This window comes from Neomonachus schauinslandi, chromosome X, assembly GCF_002201575.2.
Source record: "Neomonachus schauinslandi chromosome X, ASM220157v2, whole genome shotgun sequence".
Lineage (NCBI taxonomy): Eukaryota > Metazoa > Chordata > Mammalia > Carnivora > Phocidae > Neomonachus > Neomonachus schauinslandi.
The window spans coordinates 46,152,834-46,170,718 of record NC_058419.1 but is presented as its reverse complement, the minus strand read 5'-3'; the positions used below and the strand labels follow the sequence as shown (position 1 = coordinate 46,170,718).

Below are 17,885 nucleotides of genomic sequence, written 5' to 3'. Positions count from 1 at the left end.
ACTCCCTGCTGGGCACACAGGGCTGGATCTCAGGACCCATGAGATCATGGCCAGAGCCAAAACCAAGAGTTGGATACTTAACCAACTGAGCCACCTAGGTGCCCCTTAAATAAATAAACTTTACAAAAATAAATATATAATATACATATTAGTGTGAATATATGTGTTGCTAGTGGAGAAAAACATCTATAAGTCTGTGTACCAACATATAATAGTTATTTTAGCTGAATAATGGGATTATGCATGATTTTATCTTCTTTATTGTGCTTTTTTGTATTTTCTAGAGTTTCTATAATAAGTACCCACTACTTTTGTAATTAGGAAAAAAATAATAAATGATATTTAAAAAAAAAAACCTCAACTCAGAAATCCATAGGCGTTATGCCTTGGGAGGCTCTGGGAAATGAGAGGAGAGAATAAAGAGTGAGTTGTTAAAGAATCTCACGACTCAGAGCCCCAGGATTCTGGCTTTCAGACTAACTCAAGCCTATAAATCTGATCCTGGTATCTGAGAGAGTAAAACCAATCATCTCTGATCAGTTTGAAAATTTCATATACTGGGGCTCCTGGCTGGCTAAGGCAGTGGAGCATGCGACTCTTGAGCTCAGGGTTGTGAGGTTGAGCTCCACGTTGGTTGTAGAGATTCCTTTAAAAAAAAAAAAAATCCTTAAAAAAAAAAAAAGAAAATTTGATATGTCATCGTAAAATTCGTGTTAAGACGTTTTCAAGGTTAGGTGAGTTGTTCTGCATCTGGGGGAAGAATGCTGAGACTCAGTATAACCAATGACAGAGTGAAGAATTTTGTAAGGGAGCTCTAACACATTGCACAGCATTACCGATTTACAAAGAGTTGAAGTGTTCCAAGTTTCTTAACCACCCCATCCCTGCTCTGACAATGGTCTCTACTTACTGGAATCTGTCTTTCAGGGGGAGGATTTTTTTCAGGAACCACTGTTTCAACACAGGTGATCTTCTCAACATCTATCGAACCCTTCTTACTGCCTCTTCTCTGAGAAAGAGAATGAGGAAGAAAATGGAGAAAGATTAGGAGTGATTAAGCAACCAGATGATTAGATTTTGTTATCTAATCATTCAACATAGTGAGGTGACACCCACACTCTATCCATCAGGGCCTGTCATTTTGAAAAACAAACAAAACAAACAACAACTTCCAGATCTATTAATTTAAACTTTTTTGACTACCAGATAGAGGGCAAATATTATAGAAGAGTGGATGACTGTGTGTGCCTTTACCATAAAAAAATAAAGAATAATTTTCAAGACTTGGATTTCCTTCTCAACAACATTTAATGAATGATCACCAACTGCAAGATTCCATGGTAAGGCTCCCCCCATGGTTTCTTAGCACCTTTGAATTTTTGCGCCAGCATGGTTGCGGTTAGTTCTAGGCTAGGAAACATCTTCCTGAGTTTGCAATATGCCTAGGTCCCTACCACCTCCCTCCTCCGACCAAAAAAGTATCTACCTCCTCAAGGAAGATCTAAGGCCAAGTCCTTGATAGTCAGGTTTCACAGCAGAGAAACTTACCCCACGTTCAAAGTCATACTCATAGTAGGAAAGTTTGTGCGCAGTCAAGAGAAAGAGGCGCTTCTTGAAGTTTAAAGGCGATGTCTTCTTTTTCTGTTGGGATCGCTTCAGAAAGATGCTCTCCAGTATCACTGTAGCCATGGCTTCTTCTTTCCGGAGCTCACTGGTGTGCTGTTGATAACGAGAGTTCTTGAGGACCCAGCACATTAATCCTCATCCCTCCTGGTTTCCCCTCAGCCTAGCCACCTAGTTTCAAATGGAACAGAATCGTGCAAAGCTAACGAAGAGCCTTCTTCCTACCTTGACATCCTCCTTCCACAGCCTCCACCTTCTGCCAGTTTTCAGGTGTAATGGATGCGCATTGAATAGGGAGGACAGGTTCAGCGTGAGTTCACACACACTGGCTTTTTGTATAAGGCCATGGAATGCTCTGGATGTCAAATGACATGTACCTGTGTGTTTGGTAATGTCTGGAGGCCACTTTATACTAACCACCCTTTTATGTTACGTGCAGAATCTGTGAACAGCAGAAGTCTCTGTGCAGCTGTTGACTCTGATATCCCCAGAAGGGATAATGCAGGTGTCAGAACTCCACTGAGGCAGATATTGGACTTTCAGTTCCCAGTTTCCTAGACAGTGAGTGCAATTTTCTCAAACATTGTCCCTCTGGGGTCTGCTAACCAAGGGGTCTAATAAGGATATGGAGGCTGCACCTGCAGTTATGGACGTATACTAACTGCTGCCCAACCGATTTGGCCCATCAACCACTGGCTGAGCTACAAAGGATAGATGCTTTGTTCTAAAATTGCAAAAGTAATTTGGGGGGAGGGAGTTGTTGTTGTTGTTGTTTTTGGTTTTTCCCCTCTTTTTTTTCTTACGTTGGTTCTTTTAGACATTGTCGTACAAAAGTGATGCAACTGTCTTACTCATGGATGCCATCTCTGATTATTTACGAAAAGTCACTTGTTTACCCTCTCCAAATTTACAATACTCTAGAAAGATTCAGTTTAGGTGACTGAAGTACAGAAATGCAAAGAGAGTTATGAAAAATCACCGTTGGCTTTTTTTATTCACGCAAAACACACTTCATATTAGTTATTCACTGAAAGTTGATGCACAATTGCATATTACTAATTCCAAACCTTCCTTAGAAAGATGAAGTGAAAATATAAATACTGTCACAAAATGGGGAGCTAAATAAGTACTGAAAAAAAATCACCAGCTCCCCTCAAATTTTGTTACAGGTGGCTTTTTCTTAAGGGGGCATTGATGACATTTTGTAAAACTAAACTCCTTATGCTTTTGGTGGCACCGTGGATGCAGAATAAATAAAGTCAGCATCATTTTTCTACCTGCCAAGCACAGATCATTGCTCACACCAGGGAAGCAAGGGAGCAATTTTTATCACAATCTGAGGCTATCCGCACCGTTATTTTGCTCTTTCCTGTGGTGTAGAAAATTCTATTATCATACCGGGGAGACATTAAAAATAGGTTAAAGGAACACCAGGGATGTTCAGAATGATCACTTTGCCACTTATTCACCATATCAATGCTACTCTCTTCTGGTGGTGGATTCATTCAATGGTTTATAAATGATCTTTTGAGAAAAATCAGGCCAAGGAGCAAACCTTTTCCCACACCTTGCCACACAGTTCCCTGGCTCCCTGGTTTAAATGGTGTCTCACGGGAATGACAAACTGATAAGACTTTACAACCAGAGTACTTTCTAATGCTCAAACCCCACTGAGATTTCTGTCAACATTGAAATTATTCCATTATTCCGATATAGTGGCAACCAAGTAATAATACTATATTCTCAAGAACTGTCAACTCATCAAGATCCTCGTAATAATATCACATTTTTTCCACAGTGAATTCCAATTAAGTACCTCTTCACAATCAAAAAGACTCAAATTAGAGGATAAAATAAAGCCCTAATGAAAGTGAGTAGCATGAGCAGTAATTGGATCAGAAGCCTCCCAACAAACTACATCCAGTATTGCTTCTGTTAGCTGAATAAAGCATACCCATCATTTTACCTTTAGTTTTGTTGCAAGCTCTTGATGGACACATTCCCTGCTCAGACCCAGCATCCGCTTCAGTCTTGGCCTCTGCTCTTACTTCCTATAAGATAGGTCCTTCTGGACGCTGCCTCTGCTCTTTTTCTCTTTTAGAACAAATCCAGTTTGTACAAGAGGAAGCCTTCCTCCCTTTCATGTGTCTGTTGGGTTAGGGTTCAGTGCTGGTCTAAGTATGAGGAAGTAAGCAAGCCTCTCACTAGCCATCACCCCTCTGAGCAAAGGGTGAAATGGCCTCTATTGCTAGATCATTGAGTTGGAGGATTACCAGGATTTCCAAGGTCTGGTTGCCCCTTCTTTGACTGCTTTCCCCTTAATTCCTTGTGATCCAGTCCAGACACACACAGCCTGAAAATGTGGTAGTTCTTCCTTAATCATCACTGATCCATCCAGCAATAATGTGAAAGGAGGTGCATCTGTCTTTATGTCTTCCTGAAGGTTGGCGTGTGATGGACACTCTGCGTTAGAGGGCAGTTGCAACTTCTTTGTGAAAGGTTCTAAATAAATTTTTTTCTAACCATATCAGCAGCTGACAGTCAATTTGACCACAAAAGATGCACTGTGAGGGCTGACCCTCCACTTCACTCAGAGAGTGGGGGTGGGGGTGGAAACCGGAAGTGACATGAATGTTACACACACACACACACACACACACACTGTTGTTCATATAAAGAAAGAGGAGGAAAAATAGTGGGAAAACACAGAGGTCTTCATTTAAAATACAGAATTCCAGCATTATAATGTTCTCTTTATTAAACTACAAATGTAAGGATTTTCAAGTGGCCACCTTTTGCAGCCTCCCAGCTCCCTGTGGAGCAGCAGAATTCATAAAGAGGATGCTTGTGAGTAATAAGAGTTCAGCCATCTTACAAACTGCACTATGCCAAGGAATTGATACGAAAAGCACCTGCAGGATCAGTAAACTAAACCACCTTTGACCCTATCATTGCTCAAGCTAAGAGAAACACTATTAGGGACAACACCAGAGCAAAATTCAGAAAACTACACAGCCTGCCTATGATTGGGAAGAGTCCCGGAGATGCTAGTTAGAAATAACCAGTCAGTCATAGTTCAAATAGCTACTTAGCCAGGCTATCCAAGAAACATCATTCTCTCTTTATTTCTCCTTTAAAGCATTACTTAATTGCCCAGAAAGAGTCTGTCTATTCCCTTTTCTGCCCAGGGGAATGGAAGGAAACTCTTGTTTCTCTCAGTGCAGTCTACCCATCAGCCATTTTATACTCATTATTTCATTTATTTCTCTCAACACACAGCTGAGGAAAGTGAGACTCATGGAAGTTGTGTGACTTGCCCAACCTCATCCATCTGTGACTCGATAGCCCTTGCTTTTTCTGTGACACCTACCTCATTGCCTCCCAGATATACATATACATATACCCATCATTTTACCTTTAGTTTTTTATACCCTCCCAGATATATATATTTGCCTTCAATGAATTTTGATGCTATCCACCTCAGCATCCTGTCATCCCCCATGGCTATCATCAAAGAGCGGTTGGGACAGACCCCTCTGCATCTTCTAGGAACGTTTGGCAAAAGAGGAAATGGTGGTAAGCTCAGGGGATAAGAGAGAGTACAGGTACAGGATCCTGGAGCATTTTCCTCTGCAATAATCCTCCAAGCAAAAAAGGATGATTTAGTTCTGTTAATTGTCAACTGTACTTGTTCCCGCATGTGGACTCTTCCTAGTCTTGCCAGATTTTTTTACATTTTCCTTGAAATCTTCCACAAGGAGATCCTAACTGGTGTCACTTGCTGTTTTCCTTGCAGGATTTTTTTCATTGTTGATGGGATAAAAGCACAAGATTAGATGGAATACCCACCCACTCTTATCCCTAGGGTTGTTATTGTATACTGTGAATACAAAGTTTTGATCGAATGTACTTTCTTTTACATTATGAAATGTTGAAAATAGTACAGAGAATAACACTACACTCAGGAACTCACCAAGCTCTATAAAATCCTAGCATTGTGCCATAATTGCTTCCGGTGTTTTTCAGAAATAAAATACTACCCATAGAGTCAAAACCTCCTTGTATACTCCTCTATAATCAATCCCCTCCTTCCTCAGAGGTTAACAATATCTTGAATTTGGAGTTTATCATTCCTAGACATGTTTTTATATTATTCCTGGATATGTAAATATCCATAAAAGGTATTTAGTATTGGTTTGCATGTTTTACATTTTTATATAAGTGGTACATATTCTTCAGCAACTTGCTTTTCTTCTCAGTATAATTTTTTTAAAAAGATTTATTTATTTATTTTAGAGAGAGAGAACTCGCTCCAGCACGAGTGGGGGGAGGGGCAGAGGGCGAGAGAATCCCAAGCCGACTCCCTGCTGAGTGCTGAGCCCCACATGGGGCTTGATCTCACCACCCATGAGATCATGACCTGAGCCGAAATCACAAGATGGACGCTTACCTGACTGAGCCACCCAGGTGCCCCTCCCAGTATAATGGCTTATGATTTATTTATCTTGGTAGCTCTAGTTCACACATTTTGATCTATTTCTATATGCATAAACTATTCTGTATGATGAATTCATCACACTTTATTTGTCCACTCTCCTATTGATGGATATTTAGATTGCTTGTTTTCAATTATAAACAATGCTGCCATGCACATCCTTGTACACGTGATCATAAATTTCCACTCTCAGCATGAATTCTCAGTTACTCAGACAAAGTGGCAAACCCAGGTCTGGCTTATCTGTTGGCCTATGTGCTTTGTGTTATCCCTTGTTCCCGTTTTAGTCCTGTCTTCCTGAAGTTTTACTATGGAATCTAGTAGAATTATCAACTGTCTGAAATTAGAGTATGATGGGCTAAATTTACATTCCCAAAAATCTCTTTTCAGTCCCAAGAAGCATCTCAGGTTCTGATTGAGATTTTCACTGAGAATTCCCTGGCCTTGGAACCAGAAGAGAAGTCTTCTTTAGAATATAACCATAGCAACATAGAAACCTAATTACTCTTGCTAAGTTCCCCAAAAGCTCTATCCAGGCACCAGTGAAACCTAATTATTTGATAAACTTCATGGTCAGCGTGACAGGTGACCAAATTTATGGTGAAGCCCTCCAGCCAAAATCAGTTTTCTGGCTGCATGTTAACCAGGAAAATTCTCATCTCCTGCAGTCCTCTCCAAGAAGTCTCGGGTCTCTGGTTCTTCTTCAGCCTTTCATCATGCTAACATTGGACATGAGAGCCAGATAGCTAATCCGAAGTTTGCACTCAGCATCAGATTGGTGGTAATACATTCAGCACTGTCCCTCTGCTCCGAGGGTGACTCCTGGGGTGTCTGTCTTTCACTCTGGACTTGAGTGGCCCTTTGGCCTTCTTTTTCAGTTTAGTTTTTGTTTTCCCTGGTTTAAATAGTTGCTGTATTTTCTCTTTTGATATTAAAATAACACATGTTCATTATAAAAAATGTTTCAAGTACAGGAACATTAAAAAGAAAACGTCAATTACAAGCTCATCATCCAAGGGCGTTAATATTGGGGCATATTACCTTCCATTTTTTCCTGTGCATTTCTCTTAGGTTTGAGATCATATTGCACATAGTATTTACAGTTGTATTTCTTGACATTATCTATCCATCCATCCACCCAACACACCTTTTCCCCAAAATATCTAAAGGTCTTGTTTAACGGTATTCCTGATTATTTTTCCATGATATTAGGATCTCTATATAAGCATCATTTACCAAGTCAGAAAGTGTGTGCATTTTGCATTTTGAAATATATTGACAAAGTAGTCTCCAGAAGCACTTTACCAATTTCCACTCCAGATAGCAGTTTTTGAGAGCCTGCTTTTCCCATTCCTTTATTTTCTGCTCCATTTCTAGTCAGTTTTTTTACTCTGCTTTTATTGCCGACTAGTCTGTTTTTTTCATTGAGCCAGTGATTTTCAGAAGAATTTCATTCTTCTAGGGATGAGCTAATTGACTATAGTTTATTTTTTTTAGGGAAGCAAGGCAGTGAGATGAGCTTCTCCTTGAGGTTCAGATAAGCAACTTTAACTCTCAGGGCATCTGGTGATGCTTCTCAGAGAGAGTAAGAAGGAAAGCCTGGGATTAGGCTTTTGTGTTTCAAACACCCTCTGTCAGTGCACATGAACCTCTATAGAAACTGAAAGTCACACGTGGCCCATTTGTTTCAGGGTCCTCAGAGAAGTTCTCTCTCCCCCTCCCCTGATGGCTTCATTTGCATAACCAAGCAGCTTTGGAGTGAGTTAGGTCAATGTCTTGTCTCTAGCTTCTTGTTGAGCACTGACTCACTGAAAATTCTAGCTCTCCCTTATTGCCAGGAGTTAGCAATCAGATCTCAGTATAGCATCTTTGGGCAAAAAGCAGCAGGTATCTGCTTTGGATGACTCTTTGGAGAACATCCAAACTGGTTTTCAAAAGGCGTATCTTCCCCTTATACCTAAGTCACTTCCTGGTATGGGTCTAGTCCACTGAAAGGAAAGTCTCTGTAGGAAATTTGCTCAAATGGAAATAGTAAATCATAGTGATGATAACTTAAAATTGCACCAAGACCCTTGAAGTGGATGGAAAATTGCACTGGTTCTCACCATACAGGGTTTACAAAGGGCTCCAGACAAACACATCACTAGCCATAAGCAACAATTTGGACTTTAACATAAACAGCTTAAACAGTTTGACTATAAAGAGGGTCAGAACAGAGCAAACAGGGCTAGCCTTCAGGGATACTGTTTTGGTTGAATGCTTTAGGTTCCACGAGTATTTGCATTTTGTGGCTTATCAGGAGGATGACATTGTTTTATCAAATAACTGAGGCTCCCGAGAGGCTATAGCACCCTTGTTTCAGGGGCTTGGCATGCAAAATGAAGGAAGGAGCAGAACTAGCACACAGCTAACGGCACAGGGGACAGCCCCTCAGCCTTATAGACCCCTGCCTCTAGGCTTTGCGGCTGTCTTGCCTCTGGAAACACGCAACATGTCAGAGGGATTTTGAGCGTGGAGAACTGGATGATCAGGACTGGGCCAGGACTGGGGATGCCTGGGTGGCTCAGTCGGTTAAGCGTCTGCCTTTGGCTCAGGTCATGATCTCAGGGTCCTGGGATCCAGGCCTGCATCGAGCCCCACGTAGAGCCCCAAATCGAGCCCTGAGCCCCACATCGAGCCCCGCATAGGGCTCCCTGCTCAGCTGGGAGCCTGCTTCTCCCTCTCCTGCTCCCCCTGCTTGTGCTCGCTCTCTCTGTCAAATAAATAAATAAAATCTTAAAAAAAAAAAAAAGGAAACTGGACCAGGATTCCATTTGGAGGTCTAATAGCTCATCCAAGGATGTCTTGATTAGGGCCACCAATCCCTTTTATTCTAAATGCCACACCATTTGCTCTAGGCAGACCCACTCAGGCAGAATAAAAATAATAGCAAATATGGAGATATTAGCGCTTACTATTGCCAGGCTTTAACTGTTTTCTATATATTAACACAGTTACTACTCACAACATTCCTGTGGGGAAGGTACTAGAAAAGTAGGGGGGAAGGAAAAAGGGAAAAGAATAGGGGAAGGAAAGGGCAAGAATAATCTAATGCAATTCAACAATTGTTCATTAAGCTCTGACTCTGTTCCAGGGGATGCGGTAATGAACAAGATAAAGGGGGGGGGTATAAGAAGAGGGAATACAGGTAGATAGAGGAGGAAGAGGATGGAGAGGAGGAGGGAACGGAGAGGAGGAGAGAAGAGAAAAGGAGACGAGAAATGATGAAGACAAAAGAAAGCCGTGCACATGGCAGGCAACGGTAATAGGAAAAACCTTCCCCATGACCTCAGGGGTTGGCCACACTGTCTGGGCTGAGGCTGAGGCTGTTTTCTTCTGGCCCAGTCTTTTACCCACATTACCACGAGGTTGGCGCACACACAATCTTTCCAATAAGCCAGCTCCGCTCCCGGCAAACATCAGCCCGATGCAGCCCCAGGCAGGTAGCTTACACCTAGGGTTACTTAGCCTGGGCTTTTCCCCAGTTTACAAAGGCTGAGGGCCTCTGGTGGCATTTGAACTTTTACTGTCTTCTCGATCTGCCCCTTAGATTTTCTTCTTCTAAGGGCCTCTGGACACAAGTCAACCTTTTGGGTCTTCAGGCAGTATTTGACCAAATGGCCTATTTGTATCTTACTACCATCAACGAGATTCCTTTGCTGCCAAGTTTTGCAGGGGTGCCCCCTTCCAACATTTGCTACCTGTTCAGATGGTCACCTCATGTCCCACTTTGCTCTTCTTGTCTCCCCCCCTCCACAACCCGACTCAGAAGGAACCCTTACAGCCCCTTCTGATCATTGCGAAGGACTGCCAGGGCCTTGCGCTGATGACACTCCCACCCTCTGTCGGTCTCCTTAGCCAGCAGACTACTATATGGCACGAGCCATGCTTTCTCTCCGGCCTTCGGTTGGGGGGGGGGGGGGTGTCCCATGAAAAGTATTTGTGGCAGCTGCCCAGCCCCCGCCATGCCCCAGACCCACCTCAGTCCTGACTTAATGCAGGTAGCTTCCCAGATGCATTGAGCTGCCAGGACTTTGAAGGTGTGACTCGATCTCAGAAGACACTGGCCCTGGAGACATATTCTTACAGTCCAGAGAGGAAGGACAGTCTGAGCAAACCCCACCCTTTCACAGCCACTCAGTTCCCTTTTTTTGTTTCCTGACTTAAACCAATGTCTTTTTTTTCTTCTTCTTCTCAGCAGCATGGTATCTGGTTCCCTGCTGCTGCCCCTATCCCCCCCAACCCCCAGCTGTCCCCGCCCTTCATTTGCTTGGGACCTCTGACACTGCTATCTTGAATGTGCTCTGAAAGAGCCCTGCTCAACATTACTGGGGCCACTGAGACTCTGGATGGGGCTGGGTTGAGCAGACAGGTCATCATGCCGACCTCCCTGAGGTAAAGGGACCACGTACCTAAAGAACTGTGGGGATAATCAGCAGAGAGTGGAGACTTACAGGAAGGATGGGAATTGCAGACCTGCAAAGACAAAACAAAGGGTCTAATGAGGAAGAGCGTCTTTAGAGCCTCCTGTCCTTGAAGGCAGAGGAGATTGGGAGGGGGGGTGGTCACACCGGTTAAGCTTGGTAACAAAAGATGGAGAGTGCTCACAAAAGGGACCCCAAAGTGCAGAGCCTGTGAGAGGTAGAGACAAGACTTCCCCCTGCTGAGTCATTTTCTAAGAAAGCATTTTTTTTTTCCCTACAGATAAAAATGTCTGAATGTCAGCCCACACAAAGACTTGTGCCCTTCCCCATTTTCTGTGGATGTTGATTTTCTCCCTTTCAGATTCTGCCTGAGGGAGTAACTCTTCGTGTATACCTTTCTCTTTAATTCTGTAAATCCGTGAACCCGACTAAACATGTCACTCGAAGCCCGAATGTGTCCTCAACTACTTCCTCGCCTATGTTCTAGCCCCAGTGGTCTCTCGGAGGCTTCTCTTAGGACATGCAGCCAATGGTGTCCGCAGACCAGGATTGCCGCAGAGCGCCGGCTGACTGGGCTGCATGCCCACCTTGACACATCAGGCACGGCCATATTTGCTCCCCCCCGCCCCAGATGCTGGATCGAAATGTAGGAGCAGAGCATGGATCTCACTAGAAGTCTGTCGGAGTTTTTAAGGCAACAAGATTTTGTTAAAAAACATTTTGTAGGAACGGCAGAGCGGGTAATCCTCACATGCGCACAAGAGAGATGGGCAGTAAGTGTTGCACAATCTCCCTATTTCATTGACAACATATATCGTTTTGCTAGTCACCTCTGAACAGCTGCTCTAGTCGCCTGTCTGAGAGTCGGTCACAGACATTCTCCTTGCCTCCCCTTTTCTTCAGTCAGGTACTACCTGTTGTCACATGGCCTGTCCCTTCTCAAGATCCATCAGGGGGTGGAGACTGGAAATTAACAGGCATACAGTGGGGGATCTGGACAAGGGAGAGTGGGACAGGGGATAGGGTAAAATAAACCTAGGCACTTTTTTTTTTTTTTTACCATCTGCCCATGAGCACTTCCCTAACACACTTGTCTAGATGATTGAAGGGCTGCACCCAAATAGTGCAAATAAATGGCCTGGTGTCACCTCAAAAGACTCCCAAGGTAATATAAGTTTCTGTTTTCGGTGGTATCCTGTTCAACATTTTTACTAATGAACTTTGAGGAAGATACAGAAAGTAGCCTAGCTAATCTGCGAATGGTGCAAGGCTGTTGTGTGAGCTAGATTGGATGACGGAACCAGAGCAATCGGTTTGCAAAAAGATCTTGATCACCTGGTGTGATAAGCCAACTTCACCCAAGGGTATTTTACCCGAGCTAAGGGTCACGTCCCATAATGGGGTACCGAGTTGAACCTCAGAAGACTCCAGGTGAAAGTGGGATAGCCGGAGCATTTGTGAAAATGGTTCAGAGGCTTTTGCGGATAGTAATAAAGAGAAATGTCATATAAGTAACATAGCTGCCAGAAAATCCAAGGTGATATGAGGCTTGCTTGTAGAAGGCCACCTACTCTGCAAGGTCAGGCCTGATCTAGACTCTCTGTTCAGTTCTGAGTGCCTCATGTTAGGGAAAATCAATGAGCAGGGGCATGTCCAAAACAGAGACCAGGATTAGTGAAGGGAATCAAAACCAAAGGCACATCACACAAGGTGTAATAGAAAGAACTGAGATTGATTAAACTAAGAGGGGCCATGTTCACCGTCTTCATATTCCCATGCTACTAACATCAAAAACCTCTAATAACTCCTCAAAGGCCAGTAAGACTGCCTAAGAGCCCAAAGAGAAGAAGAAAATGCTGAGACTATGGGCTGGCTGTTTGGCAAAGAAACTTTAGGGAATGTAGTAGCAGGTAGGGGTACTGTTTTCATTATCTCCTTCCCAGAGACCACCCAACAAAAAGGAGATGATCAGAGAGTCAGCTCTGGACCCATGGGTATTCCCGGAGAGTTATGCCAGCAGGAGACCCCAGGCTCTCACAGTCCCATAGCCCCTAATCACTGGAACCCCTTCCTGAGTCCCTGCTCAGTTCTCTCTCTTCATCAGCCTCTACCCTGCAGCTGCCCCTGCTTGCCCTGTGTGATGTCACTGTTAGGTGCAAGGCTGTGGTGCTAGGACTACCTGGGATGAAATTCCAGCTCCACGAAATAACCACCTCTGTTGTGCCGCAGTTTCCTCACCCGTTAAATATTAATAATGGTACACACTGCTTTGGGTTGTTCAGATTACAAGAGGTAGTAGTATATGAGGTGTTTGGAAAATGCCTGGTATATATTAAGTGCTCCGTAATTGTTAGCTATTATAATTTCCAGGCCACAGTAGGCATATTGTATAATGGTAAAGAAACCCAGGCTCTGGAGTCAGATCACCTGTGTTTGTATCCTGGCTCCACTAAATACCATGAACATTGGGCAAAATGTTGACTATCCTAAGGCCTCAACTTTCTCATCTGTAAAATGGGAATAATAGTACCGCCTACCTCCTAGAATTACTGTGAGAATTTTATGAGACAATCCATTTTATTTATTTTAAAGATTTTATTTATTTATTTGAGAGAGAGAATGAGATAGAGAGCATGAGAGAGGGGAGGGTCAGAGGGAGAAGCAGACTCCCTGCTGAGCAGGGAGCCCGATGCGGGACTCGATCCCGGACTCCAGGATCATGACCTGAGCCGCAGGCAGTCGCTTAACCAACTGAGCCACCCAGGTACCCTGAGACAATCCGTTTTAAATACTCAGTACCCGGCAGTCTTTCTCTGCTAGACTCTTGAAACCTAGCACATGACTTCTGCCAGGTGTGTAGGGAAGGGAAGAGCTGCTGGATACTTTCTATCTCTTGGCCTGTTGATGGCTATTGTGCGAGCTGAACAGTTTCATAGTCACTTTTCAGAACCCAGGGCAGCCAACTTGCTCCTTCAATAAAAGGGGGCCGCTTGAATGCCGACCGTTGGTACTACTTTACAAAGTACTTTGTAATTATACACTTCTGAGATTATTTGATCATCGTGTCCCTCCCCTAGAACAGTGCCCAACACAGAATGGGAATTCAATTAACATTTGTTGAATGGACCAGCCAGCCATGTGATAAACGAATTAGAGCACTGGCTCCCTCCAAGCCTTCAGTTAACCAGCAGTTCACGGTCGAAGATACTCCCAGTGTCCTTGATGGGAAACAGTAACGGAACCTGGGTGTGTAGGACCCCTCCCTTTGATCCTAGTCGTCCCTTCTCTCGGAGACAGGGACAGGGACGCCCGAGGGTCTAGAACGAGCACGGCTTCCCTCCTTTAACGCTGCTACCTAGCGGCGTCCGCCAGAAGTGATGAAGTGAGGAAAAGCTGCAAAGCTGGAGAACTCGAGCAAGCCGAAGCTAGGACCCGCCTCAGGCCGAGCCCTTTCTTAAGCTCCCGCCCGCGGCTCCGAAGCGAGTCCCCTCAGCCGCCAGAGGGCGGTGCTCACAGAGTCTTAGACTCTATGGTCATTCTCGCCGACTCCCATGAGCAAGAGCGACCAGAAGCCTCCTATATACTTCCATTTCCGGCCCGGCCTCTTTCTTTCCGTGTCGATAGCGCTCCCGCAAACATGGTAGGACCCGGGGGAGCGGTCCCGGTAACATCCAGTTTAATCTTTTCGCCCACTTTGACCGAGGCCGTCCCAGGCTGGCTTTAGGCCCACGTGTGGACTCGTAGTACCAAAGAAACCCATTGTTGCCGGGGTCGACCCCGAAGGCACTGGGCTTCGGGGCCAGGAAATGAAGTGATGGGATCAAAGAGGTAGACTTAGCCGGGGGTGGAGGGGACGTGCGCGCGCTCCACTTCGGGGCCCCGCGGAGGCCGCTGGACCTGAAGCACGTGCGGCTGTACCAGCTTCTGGTCGAGTGTTGTGTGCTAGCGAGCGGTCTGAGAGTCGAGCCCTCCTGGGAGGTCTTGGCTTCAGCTGCGTCGGTTAGGGCGTTGTGAAATTGGTATCTGATAACGCCGCGCGTTCTGAACTCTTTCCTAGGTGAACGTTCCTAAAACCCGCCGGACTTTCTGCAAGAAGTGTGGCAAGCACCAGCCCCACAAAGTGACACAGTACAAGAAGGGCAAAGATTCTCTTTATGCCCAGGGTAAGACGGTCTATACATAATGCGGTTTTAATCATTCGGGAACTCATATAATACATGAGCAGCCCCGTGCGCACCCCCCCCCCCAACCTGGGTATTGTTATTTCTGCTGGAAAACCCAAGATAAAACGTGTAAGAAGACTTTTCCGTGTGGCGGGTGTGATTTATTATACCTAACAAAGAACTTGGTTCTCCCAGGAAAGCGGCGTTATGACAGGAAGCAGAGTGGCTATGGTGGGCAGACTAAGCCGATTTTCCGGAAAAAGGTTAGTCGTAATTACTATTTGCCATGCTTCCCACTTACTGTGGTAAAGACCTTGCATTTTTCTCCAGCCCACACTTGCACAGTACAGGTGTGTGTTTTCAGTTTCAGTGAAGTTCTCTGCCGTTACCTGTCTACGTCTAGTAGGCAGTGGAGCTCGGAGTGCAGCCCGGGTCTGACTCTAGTCTACAGTCCTGCACTGTCTCAGTGTTCCATTTTTTTTTTGTCCTTCCCTTTTTGAAGAGGCAAACATCAAGTACAGGAATGTGCCCTGACTTCCTAAGGACTGAAGTTTGAGTACAGCAGTGAATCCTTTTCCTTTGCCCTGTTCCCCTGTCATACGCTAGTGAATCCTTAGCCCTTGCTTGCAGTGAGAACTGCTCTCTTACTTTGCTTCTCAGTTCAGAAGCCTGCAGTCTGCTACCTATCTGGTGAAGTTTTAAAAGCTCTTAAACATCCTTATCTAGGCCTTCCGCTGCTCTCCTGAATTCTCTTGTCATTCAATCATCCAGGCCAAATGAGTTCCTGTTCTGCCCTAGGTGATTGGCTACCCCTTAAAGTACACAGTGCCTGGAATAGCATTCTTATGAGCACAGCATTTCTTTTGTTTGGCGCTTTGCTCATTCAGCCTTGTTCCAGAAAGACTAAGGAATAATGTTAGTGTTCGTTTAGGTGCCGGAAATGGTTTGATCTCAAGGTGGTAAAAGGAATGCCGGATCACCTTTTCACATTCAGCTAACTTGTTGAGAAGGTGGTAAGATTCTGCTTAGGCTTTGGCTTTTGAGAACTGTGAACGGGCAGAAGTAGAATTCTAATTATAGGAGTAGACTTAAAAAGTTTATTAGTGTACCTTGAGTTAAATAAATACAGTTGAATGCACATAAATTGTAGACATAATTTTAGGTAGTCTCCAGAGAATTGATAGATCTAAAGTAACAATTATTAACCCTAGTGAGAAAGTTATGTTTAGTTCACGGTGTCGTACACTTGGTTGACCCATTTTTGGTTGTGGGGAGTACCAACTATGAGCTGGTGAAAGGCCACAAGCTCAAGGTGGTGTGATGAATGCCTGTTTGATAAGAAGCTCTTTGGGATGTTTGATGGGAATGGAGAATTTGATGGCAATTAGATAACCTTCTACTATTGCTATTAAATTTCCTCTTAAATGCACTGGTTTTTACGTTTCTATTTTCTCCCTATAGCTAAAGACAAATTGGCACAACTCGGTCATTTGCACAGCTTCTCTTTAAGTAGTACTTAACCCAACAGTCCTATTTTGAAGAAAGATTTTCTGCAGTGATTTATGAAGGGGTTGACTTCATTTTTTTCCAGGCTAAAACTACAAAGAAGATTGTACTGAGGCTTGAATGTGTTGAGCCCAATTGCAGATCTAAGAGAATGCTGGCTATTAAGAGATGCAAGCATTTTGAACTGGGAGGAGATAAGAAGAGAAAGGTATATAATTATGGGTGGAAGGTGCAATCTTTTGGGAGAGGTGAACATTTCTCCCCACTTAATGATGGTGGAATCAGGAATGGGGCAGTCCTCTTAAAATAACTAGATCCATAGCTGAAGGTATGAGGCTTTTGGTGTTGGTTTTGGCATGAGTAGTAGAGGGATAATGAGGAGACTTAATTAAAAGGTGGTGATCCCTTTAGGGGGCTAGACCGTGTACTTGAGAGAACAGAGGTTCTTTGCAAAATAAAAAAACTCACTTTTTTTTTTTCTGTTCCATTACAGGGCCAAGTGATCCAGTTCTAAGCTTCATATTTTGTTAATATTATGAAGACAATAAAATTTTGAGGTTATGTTCACTTCATTTGGTTGCAGTTGGTCTTTTAAGAGGGAAATAAGCTAGTGCCATCAATAAAATTCCCCTTGTGGGGCAGTTTATGCTTGAGGATTCTTCTGGGTACTTTGCTCATTTTGGATTGAATTTGATCTGGTTGAACTCACATCAAACATGGTGATTTTCCAATTTGGCACTTCAGTTAACATGGGGGTTTCATGGGATTCCTTTCGCTGTTAAGCAAGGGTTATTAGTTATCATGGGACATAGAGTCCCATGAAAACTAACAATTATATCCACAGTGAATGTAAAGTTTACCAAGAGCGAAATACTTACTCTCCTATACCCTTGCTACTTCAGTCATTTAATGAGGAATTTAGGCCCAGTTTTCTATGCAGAGCATTCTATATGTATTCTAAGTTCTCAGACTTAACTCTGACATTGCTCAAACCTTTTGATATACCCCCTCAGACTTCAAAGTAGACATAAATTCTCATGTTGAAATAACTGCAGAGGATATAATGTCTAGTGAATTAAGCTGCCCGGCAGAATTTAACAGGGATATCTGTCGATTTTTAAAGATGTCTAATTGTTGCAAATTTTACATCCTTTTCTCTTTGTATACTATTGTATACTTGATTCTTACTGACGTTCAGCTTTTCATACTTGTACAGCAAAACTGGAGGCGAAGTATATAAGCAATACATTTTGGTAACTAAGTACATCTCTGTGAGATGGAGCAGTTTTCTTCCACATTGCCTTGTTTCCGTGGGTGATTTAAGTCTGGGTTTGCCAGTTTTAGCAACTGATGATTACTCCAATTTTATTGAAAATAATTGATAATCACCTAACAGGCAAAGGAATTGTTACAACATGCAGTTTGTATTTTGAGGGCCTTTGTCCCTTGCTAATTTTGTGCTGTTGTGCATTCAGGCTGGGTGAGCTGCTGCCGTTGGTCATGTGGGAGAAGGGTGATTGTGAAAGGGGAGCAGGTGATGAGTGGGCTTGAAGCTTTGACTACAGATTGGTCCTCCGGCAAATCAATGGTAGGAAAAGGGAATTCTAATGTCTGGAAATTCCTTTGAAATGATCC

General features: G+C 43.7%; 2 protein-coding genes across 4 annotated transcripts in view; one reads left to right on the top strand and one right to left on the bottom strand.

The window, feature by feature from the left end:
* The window catches only part of BTK (Bruton tyrosine kinase), a 32,676-nt gene extending 21,906 nt beyond the window's left edge, over positions 1–10,770 (bottom strand). Inside the window, exons 1-3 of one of the 3 annotated variants that reach the window (XM_021695799.2) lie at positions 10,563–10,770; positions 1,549–1,719; positions 911–1,009 (exon numbers count right to left, since the gene is read on the bottom strand). In XM_021695799.2, coding sequence (XP_021551474.1) covers positions 911–1,009; positions 1,549–1,689 — 240 coding nt within the window. In that variant the 5' untranslated portion in view covers positions 1,690–1,719; positions 10,563–10,770. Of the gene's footprint in view, positions 1–910; positions 1,010–1,548; positions 1,720–1,848; positions 2,005–2,313; positions 2,316–5,102; positions 5,182–10,562 lie in introns of those variants that run through there. The other 2 variants (XM_044911510.1, XM_044911509.1) reach the window with 2 other exon arrangements.
* Positions 10,771–14,110: 3,340 nt separating this feature from the next.
* On the top strand, positions 14,111–16,817 carry LOC110585709 (60S ribosomal protein L36a). The gene is made up of 5 exons (XM_021695869.2): positions 14,111–14,221; positions 14,639–14,744; positions 14,940–15,007; positions 16,336–16,458; positions 16,744–16,817. The coding sequence occupies exons 1-5, from the start codon at positions 14,111–14,113 to the stop codon at positions 16,762–16,764; spliced, it is 429 nt and encodes a 142-aa protein (XP_021551544.1). The 3' UTR covers positions 16,765–16,817.
* Positions 16,818–17,885: the final 1,068 nt, after the last annotated feature.

What these genes read in the sequence shown, in the direction of transcription:
- LOC110585709 (XM_021695869.2), top strand. Translation starts at nt 14,111, where the DNA reads ATGGTCATTCTCGCCGACTCCCATGAGCAAGAGCGACCAGAAGCCTCC. An exon ending in AGATTCTCTTTATGCCCAGG is followed by an intron (nt 14,745 to 14,939) that starts GTAAGACGGTCT and finishes TGGTTCTCCCAG; the next exon opens with GAAAGCGGCGTTATGACAGG. An exon ending in GAGGAGATAAGAAGAGAAAG is followed by an intron (nt 16,459 to 16,743) that starts GTATATAATTAT and finishes GTTCCATTACAG; the next exon opens with GGCCAAGTGATCCAGTTCTA.